Source organism: Mobula hypostoma, chromosome 27 (genome assembly GCF_963921235.1).
Source record: "Mobula hypostoma chromosome 27, sMobHyp1.1, whole genome shotgun sequence".
Taxonomy (NCBI): domain Eukaryota; kingdom Metazoa; phylum Chordata; class Chondrichthyes; order Myliobatiformes; family Myliobatidae; genus Mobula; species Mobula hypostoma.
Genome location: NC_086123.1, coordinates 1343096 through 1359007, shown reverse-complemented (window position 1 = coordinate 1359007; position 15912 = coordinate 1343096). Strand labels below are relative to the sequence as shown.

The 15912-nt window shown below is 42.8% G+C and overlaps 1 protein-coding gene across 1 annotated transcript; it reads left to right on the top strand.

Moving 5' to 3' along the window:
• The first annotated feature begins 9755 nt into the window (after nucleotides 1–9755).
• Nucleotides 9756–15399, top strand: rplp0 (ribosomal protein, large, P0). The gene is made up of 7 exons (XM_063034211.1): nucleotides 9756–9901; nucleotides 11733–11908; nucleotides 11993–12080; nucleotides 12484–12630; nucleotides 13525–13710; nucleotides 14051–14191; nucleotides 15183–15399. Exons 1-7 carry the CDS (start codon nucleotides 9848–9850, stop codon nucleotides 15327–15329), a joined length of 939 nt encoding a protein of 312 aa, XP_062890281.1. The 5' UTR covers nucleotides 9756–9847; the 3' UTR covers nucleotides 15330–15399.
• Nucleotides 15400–15912: the final 513 nt, after the last annotated feature.

Here is a 15912-nt window from a genome sequence, read left to right as displayed (position 1 = left end):
TGTGAAAAGCAGCAGAGGATGATGTGACTGATGGTATAATCATGTTGTAGCTGGTGGCAGTCTCAAAGAATGCTGCGTATGTAACACTGAATTCTCCTCAACTTGTTCCACCTATCAACCTAAAACATCAACTGTTTATTCCCATTCATAGATGCTACCTGACTTGCTGAGTTCCTCCCGCATTTATTTGCCAGCTTTTGCACCTCTCTTTCCCCCACCCAACACCTTTATACTATCTCCCCTCTACCTCTCAGTCCAGATGAACGATCTTTAGCAGAAATATTAATTGTCCATTTCCCCTGGACAGATGCTGCCAGGCCCACTGTTTACCTAATAATTTGTTTTGTTACTTCAGATTGCAGCATCTGCATTCTCTGGTGTCAATATTGTTGCTGGCCTGTGTTGATCCTGTTGAATTGTAGGAGATCGACATCTTGGACTTTTACAGAGATAAAGTAATTTATGCTGTATTTGATGTCAAAGTCAAAGCAAATTTATATCAAAGTATATATATATAATGTCACCTGATACTATTTTGAGATTAGATTTTTTGCAGGCCTTTACAAAAAAAAAGAAATACAATTGAATTTATAATATACTATATATCAGCTAAGACTGACAAAAATTAATGTGCAAAAGAGACAAATAGTGCAAATAAAATGAATACTGAGAACACGAGTTGCAGAGTCCTTGGAAGTGAGTGTGTAGGTTGTGGAATCAGTTCAGAGTTGAGGTGAGTTAAGTTTCCCACAGCACTGTATTCTGAGTTTATTTATACACTGAGCAGTAATGTTAGCTGCTATTACAAACTTATTATCATCTTGGGCATTGTTGTGGTAGTTTTACCCAAGCCACCCAAAATGAATTGGGTGACTGCTACTGCCTGACTTAAGAGAACATGGAAACATCTGAAACAATAGCATCGATCCTCTGTGCTCATGCTCTATTTTTGAGAATTTGATTCCTCAACGCAAAATCTATATCCTCGTTTTTGTATCACTATTTGTCGATCTCTGTTCTTCAGAGTTGATAGAGAGGAGTTACAGGCAGGTGGTCACACCGGGGCCACGGGAGGCAGACCAGTGGGTCACGGTTAGGAGGAGGAAGGGAAGAGTCAGGTAATAGAGAGTACCCCAGTGGCTGTGCCCCTTGACAATAGGTATTCCTGTTTGAGTACTGTTGGGGGGGACAGCTTACCCGGGGGAAGCGACAGTGGCCGTGCCTCCGGCACAGAGTCCCGCCCTGTAGCTCAGAAGGGTAGGGAAAGGAAGAGGAGGGCAGTTGTAATAGGGGACTCGATAGTAAGGGGGTCAGATAGGCGATTCTGTGGACGCAGTCCAGAGACCCGGATGGTAGATTGCCTCCCTGGTGCCAGGGTCCGGGATATTTCTGATCGTGTCCAAGATATCCTGAAGTGAGAGGGTGAGGAGCCAGAGGTCGTGGTACATATAGGTACCAATGACATAGGTAGGAAAAGGGAAGAGGTCCTGAAAGGAGAATATAGGGAGTTAGGAAGGGAGTTGAGAAAAAGGAGTGCAAAGGTAGTAATCTCGGGATTACTGCCTGTGCCACGCGACAGTGAGAGTAGGAATGCAATGAGGTAGAGGATAAATGCGTGGCTGAGGGATTGGAGCAGGGGGCAGGGATTCAGGTTTTTGGATCATTGGGACCTCTTTTGGCGCAGGCGTGACCTGTACAGAAAGGACGGGTTACACTTGAATCCCAGGGGGGCCAATATCCTGGCGGGGAGATTTGCGAGGGCTACTGAGGTGACTTTAAACTAGAATGGTTGAGGGGTGGGAATCAAATTAAAGAGGAGGTTAGTTCACAACAGGGGGATGGGAACAAGTGCAGAGAGACAGAGGGGTGTAAAATGAGGGTAGAAGCAAAAAGTAATAAGGTGAAAAGTAAAAGTGGCAGGCCAGCAAATCCAGGGCAAAAATCAAAAAGGGCCACTTTTCAACATAATTGTATAAGGGCTAAGAGTGTTGTAAAAGCAAGCCTGAAGGCTTTGTGTGTCAATGCAAGGAGCATTCGTAACAAGGTGGATGAATTAAAAATGCAGATTGTTATTAATGAATATGATATAGTTGGGATCACAGAGACATGGCTCCAGGGTGACCAAGGATGGGAGCTCAACATTCAGGGATATTCAATATTCAGGAGGGATAGACATGAAAGAAAAGGAGGTGGGGTAGCATTGCTGGTTAGAGAGGAGAATAACGCAATAGAAAGGAAGGACATTAGCCGGGAGGATGTGGAATCGATATGGGTAGAGCTGCATAACACTAAGGGGCAGAAAACGCTAGTGAGAGTTGTGTACAGGCCACCTAACAGTAGTAGTGAGGTTGGGGATGGCATTAAACAGGAAATTAGAAATGCATGCAATAAAGGAACAGCAGTTATAATGGGTGACTTCAGTCTACATATAGATTGGGTGAACCAAATTGGTAAAGGTGCTGAGGAAGAGGATTTCTTGGAATGTATGCGGGATGGCTTTTTGAACCAACATGTTGAGGAACCAACGAGAGAGCAGGCTATTCTGGACTGGGTTTTGAGCAATGAGGAAGGGTTAATTAGCAATCTTGTCATGAAAGACCCCTTGGGTAAAAGTAACCATAATATGTTGGAATTCTTCATTAAGATGGAGAGTGACATAGTTAATTCAGAAGCAAAGGTTCTGAACTTAAAGAAGGGTAACTTTGAAGGTATGAGACCTGAATTAGCTAAGATAGACTGGCAAATGATACTTAAAGGGTTGACGGTGGATATGCAATGGGAAGCATTTAAAGATCGCATGGATGAACTACAACAATTGTTCATCCCAGTTTGGCAAAATAATAAATCAGGGAAGGTAGTGCACCTGTGGCTGACAAGAGAAATTAGGGATAGTATCAATTCCAAAGAAGAACGTGACAAAAGAACCAGTAATCAGAAGATTGATGCCGATAAGAGGACAATGGGGGAACATGCAAGGTGCTAATAAGAGAGAGACGAGAGAAATTACCAAAAGGAGACACGGTTCCGAGTATTGTCAGAGACCGGTGGCTTTGAACCCTGAACTGTTTGAAGTCTGATGGACAGGCGATACCCCAGCAGGGGGATAAAAAGGGACAGGTTCGCTAAGGCAACAGACACACGACACCACGAGGTAACGAGACCCTGGAAGCCGTGCGCCTCCCACAAGTCGGTGGCAGTTTTGGAGGTCTGGTCGCGGGACCAGCCATAGACGCACAGGGTAGAAAGATACGGTCGGGCGGGAACCCGGTGTGTGTGTCCGCCCTTGCCTGGGTGCCGGGTTCACTGCAGAAGAACGATCGTATCCGGAACGGAGGGGTCACAGTCGGTGACCTCAGAAGACATTACAAAGGGCTCGTCCGAAAGCTAACTGCGAGGAATATCGAAGGTCTGTGTGGAATCCGTTTTGAATATTCATTCGCTTTCGCTCTCTCTCTTCTCCCCGCCCCAACGGCACAACAGCGATTACTGCGAACTGAACTGAAATCAATTGAACTGAACTTTGCGTCACTTGAAACTGATCATTTACCCCTAGACTGCGATAGAGCTTGATTGATCCTATTATCCTAGTTCTGTGTACATGTGTGTTTTATCATTGCTAAACTGTTGCATTTATATCCTTTTGATTAGAGTACTGTGTTGCTTATTTCTTTAATAAAACTTTCTTAGTTCCAGTAATCCAGACTCCAACTAAGTGGTCCATTTCTGCTGGTTTGGCAACCCAGTTACGGGGTACGTAACAAGAAGCATACAAATTAGCCAGAAAAAGTGGCTCACCTGAGGACTGGGAGAAATTCAGAGTTCAGCAGAGGAGGACAAAGGGCTTAATTAGGAAAGGGAAAAAAGCTTATGACAGAAAACTGACAGGGAACATAAAAACTGACTGTAAAAGCTTTTATAGATATGTGAAAAGAAAAAGATTGGTTAAGACAAATGTAGGTCCCCAGAAACAGGTGAATTGATTATGGGGAACAAGGACATGGCAGACCAATTGAATAACTACTTTAGTTCTGCCTTCACTAAGGGGGACAAAAATAATTTTCCGGAAATCGTAGGGGACAGAGGGTCCAGTGAGATGGAGGAACTGAGGGAAATACATGTTAGTAGGGAAGTGGTGTTTGGTAAATTGAAGAGATTAAAGGCAGATAAATCCCCAGGGCCAGATGGTCTGCATCCCAGTGTGCTTAAGGAAGTAGCCCAAGAAATAGTGGATGCATTAGTGATAATTTTTCAAAACTCTCCAGATTCTGGACTAGTTCCTGAGGATTGGAGGGTGGCTAATGTAACCCCGCTTTTTAAAAAAAGGAGGGAGAGAGAAACCGGGGAATTATAGACCGGTTATCCTGACATTGGTGGTGGGGAAAATGCTAGAGACAGTTATCAAAGATGTGATAACAGCACATTTGGAAAGCGGTGAAATCATCGGACAAAGTCAGCATGGATTTGTGAAAGGAAAATCATGTCTGACGAATCTCATAGAATTTTTTGAGGATGTAACTAGTAGAATGGATAGGGGAGAACCAGTGGATGTAGTATATTTGGATTTCAAAAGGCTTTTGACAAGGTCCCACATTGGAGATTAGTGTGCAAACTTAAAGCACACGGTATTGGGGTCAAGGTATTGCTGTGGATAGAGAATCGTTTGGCATACAGGAAGCAAAGAGTGGGAATAAACGGGACCTTTTCGGAATGGCAGGCAGTGACTAGTGGGGTACCGCAAGGCTCAGTGCTGGGACCCCAGTTGTTTACAATATATATTCATGACTTAGACAAGGGAATTAAATGCAGCATCTCCAAGCTTGCGGATGATACGAAGCTGGGCAGCAGTGTTAACTGTGAGGAGGATGCTAAGAGGATGCAGGGTGACTTGGATAGGTTAGGTGAGTGGGCAAATTCATGGCAGATGCAATTTAATGTGGATAAATGTGAGGTTATCCACTTTGGTGGCAAAAACAGGAAAACAGATTATTATCTGAATGGTGGCCGATTAGGAAAAGGGGAGGTGCAACGAGACCTGGGTGTCATTATACACCAGTCATTGAAAGTGGGCATGCAGGTACAGCAGGCGGTGAAAAAGGCGAATGGTATGCTGGCATTTATAGCAAGAGGATTTGAGTACAGGAGCAGGGAGGTTCTACTGCAGTTGTATAAGGCCTTGGTGAGACCACACCTGGAGTATTGTGTGCAGTTTTGGTCCCTTAATCTGAAGAAAGAGATTCTTGTCATAGAGGGAGTACAAAGAAGGTTCACCAGATTGATTCCTGGGATGGCAGGACTTTCATATGAAGAAAGACTGGATGAACTGGGCTTGTACTCGTTGGAATTTAGAAGATTTAGGGGGGATCTTATTGAAATGTATAAAATCCTAAAGGGATTGGACAGGCTTGATGCAGGAAGATTGTTCCCAATGTTGGGGAAGTCCAGAACAAGGGGGTCACAGTTTGAGGATAAAGGGGAAGCCTTTTAGGACCGAGATTAGGAAAAACTTCTTCACACAGAGAGTGGTGAATCTGTGGAATTCTCTGCCACAGGAAACAGTTGAGGCCAGTTCATTGGCTATATTTAAGAGGGAGTTAGATATGGCCCTTGTGGCTAAAGGGATCAGGGGGTATGGAGGGAAGGCAGGTACAGGGTTCTGAGTTGGATGATCAGTCATGATCATACTGAATGGCTACGTACATTTCACAACAACTCTCCCCGGACACATTCTGCGCCTCATACAATAACTAAAGCCATCAATGTAGCAAACAACAGGAATTCTGCAGATGCTGGAAATTTGAGCAACATACATCAAAGTTGCTGGTGAACGCAGCAGGCCAGGCAGCATCTCTAGCAAGAGGTGCAGTCGACGTTTCAGGCCGAGACCCTTCATCAGGACTAACTGAAGGAAGAGTGAGTAAGGGATTTGAAAGCTGGAGTGGGAGGGGGAGATCCAAAATGATAGGAGAAGACAGGAGGGGGAGGGATAGAGCCGAGAGCTGGACAGGTGATAGGCAAAAGGGGATACGAGAGGATCATGGGACGGGAGGTCCGGGAAGAAAGACAAGGGGGGGGTGACCCAGAGGATGGGCAAGAGGTATATTCAGAGGGACAGAGGGAGAAAAAGGAGAGTGAGAGAAAGAATGTGTGCATAAAAATGAGTAACAGATGGGGTACGAGGGGGAGCTGGGGCCTTAGCGGAAGTTAGAGAAGTCGATGTTCATGCCATCAGGTTGGAGGCTACCCAGACGGAATATAAGGTGTTGTTCCTCCAACCTGAGTGTGGCTTCATCTTTACAGTAGAGGAGGCCGTGGATAGACATGTCAGAATGGGATGGGATGTGGAATTAAAATGTGTGGCCACTGGGAGATCCTGCTTTCTCTGGCGGACAGAGCGTAGATGTTCAGCAAAGCGGTCTCCCAGTCTGCGTCGGGTCTCACCAATATATAAAAGGCCACATCGGGAGCACCGGACGCAGTATATCACCCCAGTCGACTCACAGGTGAAGTGTTGCCTCACCTGGAAGGACTGTTTGGGGCCCTGAATGGTGGTAAGGGAGGAAGTGTAAGGGCATGTGTAGCACTTGTTCCGCTTACACGGATAAGTGCCAGGAGGGAGATCAGTGGGGAGGGATTGGGGGGACTTCCGCCACCTCCAACGGGATCCCACCACTAAGCACATCTTTCCCTCCCCCCTCTCTCTGCATTCCGCAGGGATCGCTCCCTACACAACTCCCTTGTCCATTCGTCCCCCCCATGCGTTCACCAGCAACTTTGATGTGTGTTGCTTCAATGTAGCAAACAGCGGCCAACAGCCATCACCAAACGTCATTGGCCGACACACCCTTCCAGCCGCCTGATTGGATCCCAGGAGGCGACTGGAGCCTGCTTCATTCTGATTGGCTGCTTTCGGTCTACATATGTTTTTTTTCTGATTGGTCGGAGCTCCGGGGGGCCGCGGGATGATTGGGTCGTATTAATCCCGATGCGTTCGGTGATTGGTGGTTTGCCGACTGCGCAATGGGTTATGGGCATGACCCACCTCCTTTCCTTCTTTCTTTCCGGGGCTCTGAGGTGAGTGCGGACTCGCGTCGCCGGTCGCCGTCTCCCTGGGAATAGAAATCCGGGAGGACGGCAGCCTGCAAACGCCCGAGTTTCAGATGTGAGATTAGAGCTGGCGCCCGAGTTAAAACGGGACCCGGGCTGGGAAAGTTGGATTGCGGCATGCGATTGGCCTCAGCGCTGCTAGGCCCCGAGCCGCCTCGGGCCCCGGTATCTAACACGTGTCACCGGTTCGCCCCGAGACTCCGGCTTCCAGCCGGTTGAGGGTTGTGCACACATCTAAATATTTTCTAGCTTCCTGTATAATCTGAAAATAGATCTAGTGCTTTCTCGGGTGTATATTCTGGGCTTCCAGCCAGGTGTAGGGAGATGGCAGAGTTGTCATTGAAACTTTGGTTTCTGTGCCCGCTGGAAGCCCGAATAGGAATGGATTGTCCTATATAATCTGTTAATAAAGTAGTACTCCACTTCAGAAAGAGGGTTAAAACTGAGAGTAGAGGGCTTCCGCTAATTGCTTTATGCTTAACGGTGATTTGTAGGTGTTTAGAAACTAAAAGGATTAAGCTATGAAGCTGAGTTGCATGTGCTTGGCATATGCTTAACTATAGGTGTGGATGAATAAGGCGATTCAGTAGAATCGAAAAACTACGTAGGCAGAGTTGGTTAGTGTGTTAGTTGAAGTATATCTTGCTGCACATGGTACCTTGCCATGTCTGCTGGATGGATCAAATGACCTAATTGAACTTTCCATTTGCTGATGTCTGATGTTCAACAGGTCATTGCTTAGTTAAGGATTAATTCCTTGCACCACATCTGTCAGTTATCAACATTATTTAGTCCCTGATCTCTTGTTAAAAGCAATTTACAGATGTCCTGTTTTTTCCCCTGAAAGGCTATTCTGTTTTGAAATGTATAATTGTCAACCTTGCCCTTCTAAAGCCTCGCATTCTTGGTGGGCATTCCCTACCCTCTTCTGTTGATTGCCTGGATCCACCTCGTCACTTGCCAGCTCTTGTCCCATCCTTTTACCAGCTGTCTCCCCCCTTTCAGTCCAATGAAAAGTCTCAGCCTGAAATATCAACTACCCATTTTCTTCTACAGCTGTTGCTGGATCTCAGTTCCTCCAGTAGTTTATATATTTTTTGTTCCAGGGTCCATCTTTTGCGATTTTCATGTCAACATGAACTGAATGAGTGGCTTTACTGATGGGGCACGATCAGTTAGTTAAAACACAGGAGTGAAATTAATATTGTTGATTATGCACAAATGGCATTGACTGGAAAGACTAGTTTATGGGCAAATACAAGGCTTTTGTTCAAGAAATCAGGGAGACAAATCAAGAAACAATTGGCCAGTTAATTAAAATGATGAAATCCTTTGCTAAACAGGAAATTCAGAACAATTTAACAGGGTCAGAATTTTCAGAGATTGGTTTGTTAAAATTTTGTTTTGTGGCTGTAACTAACAGAGTGGATAGTAGGGTTGAGATATGAGCTTGGAGATATAAATGATACCATATGTATCAGGAATAACTGTAGATCAGTATTATAGTACACCTGCCTGGGCCTTTTGCTGCATTTTGATAGGGGAAGAAACAGCTACATGGCTTCCAGCATTAGATTCTTTAATGTGCCTTATTAAATATATCAGATAAGAAGAGCTCTCGGCTTTGGAATTAGCACTGTCCCAGGAAAACAGTTGCTATAACGGTGTCGTTTTACATCTAGTGCCTTCTTGGCAATTTAGATGATCTTGTTCTGGAGCTAGGTTTTTTTGCTGTACAAAGATGAGTGGGAGGGTGATGGTGCAAGGAGACTGGTTTAGTGCAGGGACTCCCAGCCATCAAAGGATTCATTTGGAGGCCATAATATAAATAACATCAGATATGGTGATGACATCGTACTAATAGCTGACTCAGAAAGAAAACTTCAAGAACTACTCACTTTCGTGGCAGCAGAAAGTAATCGCAGAGGCCTCTCTAGTCACATTTATTCTATCCTGATTTATGGAAGTGAATGCTGGACCATTTCCCCAGCAAAGGAAAAGAGACTGGAAGCAGCTGAATTAATGGTTTTACAGGAGAATGTTACAGGAGAAAAATATCGTGGACCACACGCACATCAAATGAAGAAGTTCTCAGAAGAGCCCAAGCAGTTCGATCACTCATACCAATAATAAGAGAAAGAGAACTTGGATTCCTAGGACACATCATGCGGAAAGATGAACGAGAAAAACTCATACTCTCTGGAAAGATTGAGGGGAACAAACCTAGAGGAAGACCTCGGCTTATGTACATCAAAAGCCTAGCCAGGTGGCTACACATCGAGGAAATGGAAGTCATCCAAAAAACGAAGGATAGATCTGTATGGAAAACCATGGTCACCAATGTCTGCATCGGATATGGTACCTGGACAGACAGACAGGAAGGCTGGATCTAAATTTGTACAGGACAACCTCTGAAATGTTGGAAGGGCACTGGATGTCTGGCAACATAATCTTGTTAGAGCTGCATGAATTGTAAAAGACCAAATCTGGAGGATCAGGGCCGAGGTGTAGTACTTTGGTTTCAGACATCTCAAAAACAAGATTGTTTGTCATTCTTTGGTACACAAGTGTAAAGGAGAACAGAATGATTGCCACTCCAGATCGGATGCACCGTAAAAAGAACACAAGCATATGTATAAAAATAGATTAACTAGCTTTAAACCTCATTTTGCTTTTTCTTATTGCCTTGCAGTAATATCTCGTCTTTAAACCAGTTTGTGGCAATCCTTGGAAGCACTTAAAGATGCCCAGGGAAGACAGAGCTACGTGGAAATCAAATTATTTTCTCAAAATTATTGTAAGTATAATCTTATTTCACTTTGGCAGTCCCGCCATCAGTATACGCAGATTTTATTAATTCATATTTGATATGAGGCTCACTAGCCATTGTATATCTTAAATGAAAATAAAACTTTGCAAATTTGTAAGTTAGCGTGTTAACCAAGGTAAATTTGTTTGGGTCGTCAGCCGAAATATTCTGAGAAAAGATCAGTCTGTAATGTGATATTTCAACATGATGGGACAATTTACCTTAATGTGAACCGTTCAGGTAAATTGCATTAAAGGTAACATTTAAATCTTTTGATGTAATGTTAATGATTGGTAAGTAATTGTACAATGAAAAGAACAAGATGGGTATTTAACAGTCCAGAAGAGCTCCAGTGTAATTGTCGATCAACATTAATCCTGGGGCTGAATGGGATTGTTACTTGCGTTGAATAGCTTGACAATCAGAATCGGGTTTGTTATTGTTGATATATGTCATGAATTTTTTTTTGTGGTAGCAGTATGGTGCAATACGTAAAATAGACTATAATTTACTATAAGAAATGTATCTAAAAACAGTAATATAAGAAAAGAGTAAAATTAATGAAGTGTCCATGGTTTCCTGGCCCCTCAGAAATTGGATGGCAGGGTAAAATGCCATTCTTGCATTGTGTGCTTGAAGGCTCTTATACTGCCTCCTTGATGGTAGTAATGACAGGAGGACCTGGGTGATGGTGAATCTTTAATGATGAGTGTCACCTTTTTGAGGCATTGCCTTTTGAAGATGTACTTAATGCTGAGGAGGTTGGTTAGGGCATATGATGAAGCTGGCTAAGATTATAACCTTCGGCAACCTGTGTGGAGGGGCCAGTGCACAGGAACAGAAAAATCTGCAGATTGTAATCTCAGTCAGCTCCACCAAGGCATTATCCTCCCCACTATCACACATGTGCAATGAATTAGTTTCTGTTAACTTATGGCAAAAAATAGTGAACGGATGGAATATATTCACCAGTCTTCACCTTTTCAATTAAACGCTTAATTTCGATGTGCAGCTTAAAATGGGTTTTGCTGATTAATCATCAGTAGCTTTTGATAAACGATTCAAAATGGAATTTATTTGGATTTGTAGAGGATTTAAATTACTACTTGCTTTCTTGCTATGTACCTGATTTTCAAAATCTTCTTGAAGCCTGTTGATGTCCTCTATTCATTGCCTCCAAGTTTTGTTCCTGTGCAGATAGTTGAAACGTGCATGCTGTTAGAATTGACCCATTAAAAACTACTGGTTATGTTCTGGTAAATCAACTTCTGTATTGCTAGTTTCCTATTACTTTGCCAATTTCTATCCATATCTTTACCCTTTTATTTGATGGGCTTCAACCTTGATAAGGAAATACTTAGGGGATACTTTATCAAAAGCCCTGTGAACACCATCATGAATACCACATTGATGGCTTGCTTTCTTGCTTCATCAAAATGCTCCAAGTAAGATGGCCATAATTTGCTTTTAACTGACCTTCATGGATCAACAAGAACATTAGGGAATTTTTTTTAACAGTAAATTTGAAGTGGAGAATGCCTGATATACTAAGCATGTCAGGGCATTTCTGTGCAAAGGAAAATGTTCAGTGTTTCAGGTCAAAGATTCTTTGTCCAAAATCTGTTAAACTTCAGTTGGACTGGTGTTACCAAGATAACAAAGATGCATGCCTTCAGAAGTTTAAAGATTGCACTACAAGATGTTTAATTGTGAAAAATTTGTGTTTAGATTGCAACACATCTGCATTTGATCAGTTTTTGTTTCTTTTGATGAAATGATGCTTATGCATGTAATTAAACTGTTCCTATATTCTCTTTAGCAATTATTGGATGATTATCCAAAATGTTTCATTGTTGGAGCAGACAACGTTGGATCCAAGCAGATGCAGCAGATCCGTATATCGCTGCGTGGCAAGGCTGTGGTGTTGATGGGCAAGAATACCATGATGCGCAAGGCTATCCGTGGCCACCTGGAGAACAACCCTGCTCTGGAGAAGTAAGGGATGATAAAGCGGTGAGGCTGTTTATCACAGTATGAATTGATGTGCATAATTACATACGTACTAATATTTCTCTTCAGGCTTCTCCCACACATTCGTGGTAACGTTGGCTTTGTGTTCACTAAGGAAGATTTGTGTGAAGTCCGTGACATGCTGCTGTCCAACAAGGTAAATTTTTTTGATCATTACTTCTGATAAATTTAAATAGGGAAGAATGAAGATAATTTCCTTATGTAAACCAATTTAGAGATTATTTGACAATAAAATCGATGGACCTTCTTTGATTTTTCAGTCTGTATTTATTAATCTTTAACGCAGGCTCTTCATTGCCAGTTGTGGCATCTGTACTTTCTCTGCACTGCTATTCATGAACGGGGAGAGTAATTGCTACATCTTGAACATTGGTTTAATTTAACTGGCTTGGATTTGTAGAGTTTTCCTAGTCTTTATTTTGAGATGCATTCATTTTAGTGTGTTTTATTAAAAGTGCCTTCTATTGTTATAATGTCAGATTGTATTGTCCTGCTGGCTTGCTTTGTTCCACCTGCACTGAATTACTGCAATTCCACAGGTCCCAGCTGCTGCTCGTGCTGGTGCAATTGCTCCATGTGACGTCACTGTGCCAAGTCAAAACACCGGTTTGGGACCTGAGAAGACCTCTTTTTTCCAGGCTTTGGGAATCACCACCAAGATCTCCAGAGGTACTATTGAAATTCTGGTAAGTATCCACCTAGGAATTAGCTAATTTAAGGGGGCATAATTTTAAGATGATTGGAGGAAATGATGGGGATTTTTTTTTAAAACCAGTGGTAGGTGTGTTGAACACAATGCCGTGGTTGGTGCTAGAGGCAGATGCATTAAGGACGTCTAGGAAACTCTTAGGTAGTCCTCTTTTCCTTTCATCCATGTGCCTATGGAGGAGAGGGTTAGATTGGCCTTGGAGTAGGTTAAAAGGTGGGCACAACACCGTTGGCCAAAGTGCTATAATGTTCCCTGCTCTAAGAGATGTCCTACTATATTTTAGGTGTCATAGATACTGTACACCAGCCCACCAAGTCCAAGGCAAACCCAGCACTTGCATCTATCTTAATGGTTATGCTTGCCCTACTATTATCTGGTTTTTAATTCTCATCAATTTGTTCTGGTTCTATGACTACTTTGTGCTAGGAGCGATTTACAGTAGCTAATGAATCTGCATCTGCTCGGGGTGCAGAGCGCTGGAGGAAATCTCATGCGCAAACTCCGTGGCAGCATCTGAAACTCAGATCCCTGGTGCTGTGACGTGGTGTTTCTGCTGCTTGTATCACTGTTGTGTTCATTACACAATTTAATTCCTTTGAAAATTGGCACGATTAATTTGGATTTTTCAGAAGCTATTTTGTGCTGGTTTTCTTTGAATTATAACCATGTTTTACACTAATAATAGAATATTTACAGCTGGCTGTGGACTCTATTCATTTTTTAATGGTGATACCTTGTCAAGTTGTCAAAAATAACATTTGTGAAATTGTTACTGCCTTTTATCTTTGAAATTTGAAATAATTGTGAATACTGTTAACCCTGTTTGGTATGAGGTGAAACTTTTTCCTGACTACGAATTGTCTTGCCTTAGAGCGATGTACATCTCATCAAGGAGGGTGACAAGGTGGGAGCCAGTGAAGCCACTCTGCTGAACATGTTGAACATCTCTCCCTTCTCCTACGGCTTGGTGATCAGGCAGGTTTATGATAATGGCAGTATATATGACCCTGAGGTCCTGGACATCACAGAAGAAACTCTGCAGAAGTGTTTCTTAGAGGTGAGCTGGAAGATATTGCTGGGGGTGCTAGGTATGGACTGGCCATGATGGTTTAGTTAAATAGACATATTTCATGTTTTATAAGCTGATGTTGTAAAATGCTGGTACCTCTTGAATGTTTTAGCATTCAATAGATTGAATTTGTCATCTATTTTTAAACCTTCAAGTGGTGATATTGGACCTTTCATACTTAAGATGAACTATGTGGTATCTTGGGTTGCAGTGGGGTTTTATTGTGGCCATCCTCAGAAATGTAAAGTTTTTAATGGTTTCCTTGTGCCTGATATCGTTAAGTCAGTTGCTGTGTGATGGAAGCCTTTTAATCACCTTGTCTTCACAGGGCGTTCGTAATGTGGCAAGTGTGTGTCTGGAAATTGGTTATCCAACTGTAGCCTCTGTACCACATTCCATCATTAATGGTTACAAAAGAGTGCTGGCGGTCGCTGTCGAGACTGATTATTCCTTCCCATTAGCTGATAAGGTAACTAACTACCTTCAAAGTTTAATTCCAGCTGTAAGAAGACTGATTGAATTGATACTCAAAATCATGGATTGGGAGGCACGTTCGCACTGTAGTTATTAAATTCTGCAGGTGCTGTAGCTCTCCCTTTGCAGTACTTGTTATTTTTTGTTCCACCACTGTAGTAATTGGAAGTGTCACTGCTGAAGTAAACCGTTATTGCCTATTTCCTCATTCTTACAAAGTGCTAGCCCTTCAGGTGAAGGCACTCCCAGGGTTGGATAGTGTTTCAGAGTTGAAGCCCAGGGACAATGAAGGAATGGCAATTATTTTCTCCTTTCCCTCCCCCTTTCCGTGACTTACAGGGAGCTTTGCAAATACTGTTCTTTCATACCTGCTGCTCTTGTGCCCCTAGGTAGAAGTTGTGGGTTTCAGGGGTGCTGTTAGAATACTGTAAGTCAAATGGGAATTTAAATTAATTAAATAAATGGGGAATATTTTTTAAGTCAGTAGCGCTAATCTCTGCCAACCTTAGTATGGACTGTGACATCAGACCTGCCAATGTTTTAACTAATTTCAGAATGGTAAGCTGTTTCAGTTGGTGTATTCCTATGAGCCTGAGTAATTATAGAACCTTAACATTTTTAACTGGTATGATTTGTGGAGAAACATTACTGCTTTTAAAAATTATGCCCAACAGATTGCAGTTGCTTATTCTGATTGATTTTTTTTTTGTTGTGTAGATGAGTTTTTCACCCCCTACTTCAGTTGCCAATTCTTGTGTTTTCTTCCTCAAAAGTGTCTCTGCCTTAGAGTTGCCTTCCTCTGTGGTATTGAACTTTCAATGGCTTAATATATGTTCAATACTGAGTATAATTTCTTAGTGGTGCTAGGAAACTTGCTTAGATGTTGGTCTGCAGCTAGTATTCTGAAATCAAAATGGATTGGATTACTCTTCAATGATGTTGAAATTTTGTTCTGAACTGTAACATAACTGTTCTTGTTTTTAAAGGTAAAAGCTTTCTTGGCTGACCCATCAGCTTTTGCTGCCCCTGTTGTTGAGGCTGCTCCAGTTGCTGCCAAGGAGGAAGTGAAAGAGGAGAAGAAAGAAGAGTCTGAGGAGTCTGACGATGACATGGGCTTTGGTCTGTTTGACTAAAAAAAGCCTGCCCGTCTCAGCATGGCTGTTCAATCTACCTGACCAAAATAAAAGGAAATATTTACAGAAATTTGTCCTTCTGGCATTTGTAGAGGAAGGGAGAGTTTAAAAGAAACGAGTAGGGGTAGTTGGCACATTTTGCACACTACGGTTCCCAAGGAGTCATTGGATTGCATGTAGTTAGACACTTGGGAAGATCCAATAATGTTGGATTTAAGCAGAGTGGCCATTGTGTGAGTGGGGCAGTTGAGACTTGGTGAGAAGAGGCGTGTGTAATTTTTTTTTTCATTACTGTTCCTTACTTGTTTCTCCTTTATTGTGCATGTAGAGCAGTGGGTATGCCTAGAAGGAAAGTGAAGTACTCCTCTTGTGGGATGTGGGAAGGCAGGGAGACCTCAACTATCCTTGACTACACCCTCAAGATGTGTATCCGGCTGCAACTTCTAATAGACCCTGTGTTGAGTTGGAGCTCGAACTGGGTGAACTCCAGATCATTTGGGAGACTAAGGAGTTGATAAGGACATGTAGAGTGGTAGTTATACCCAAGGTTGACTGACAGGAGGCAGAAATGGGGTAGGCAACC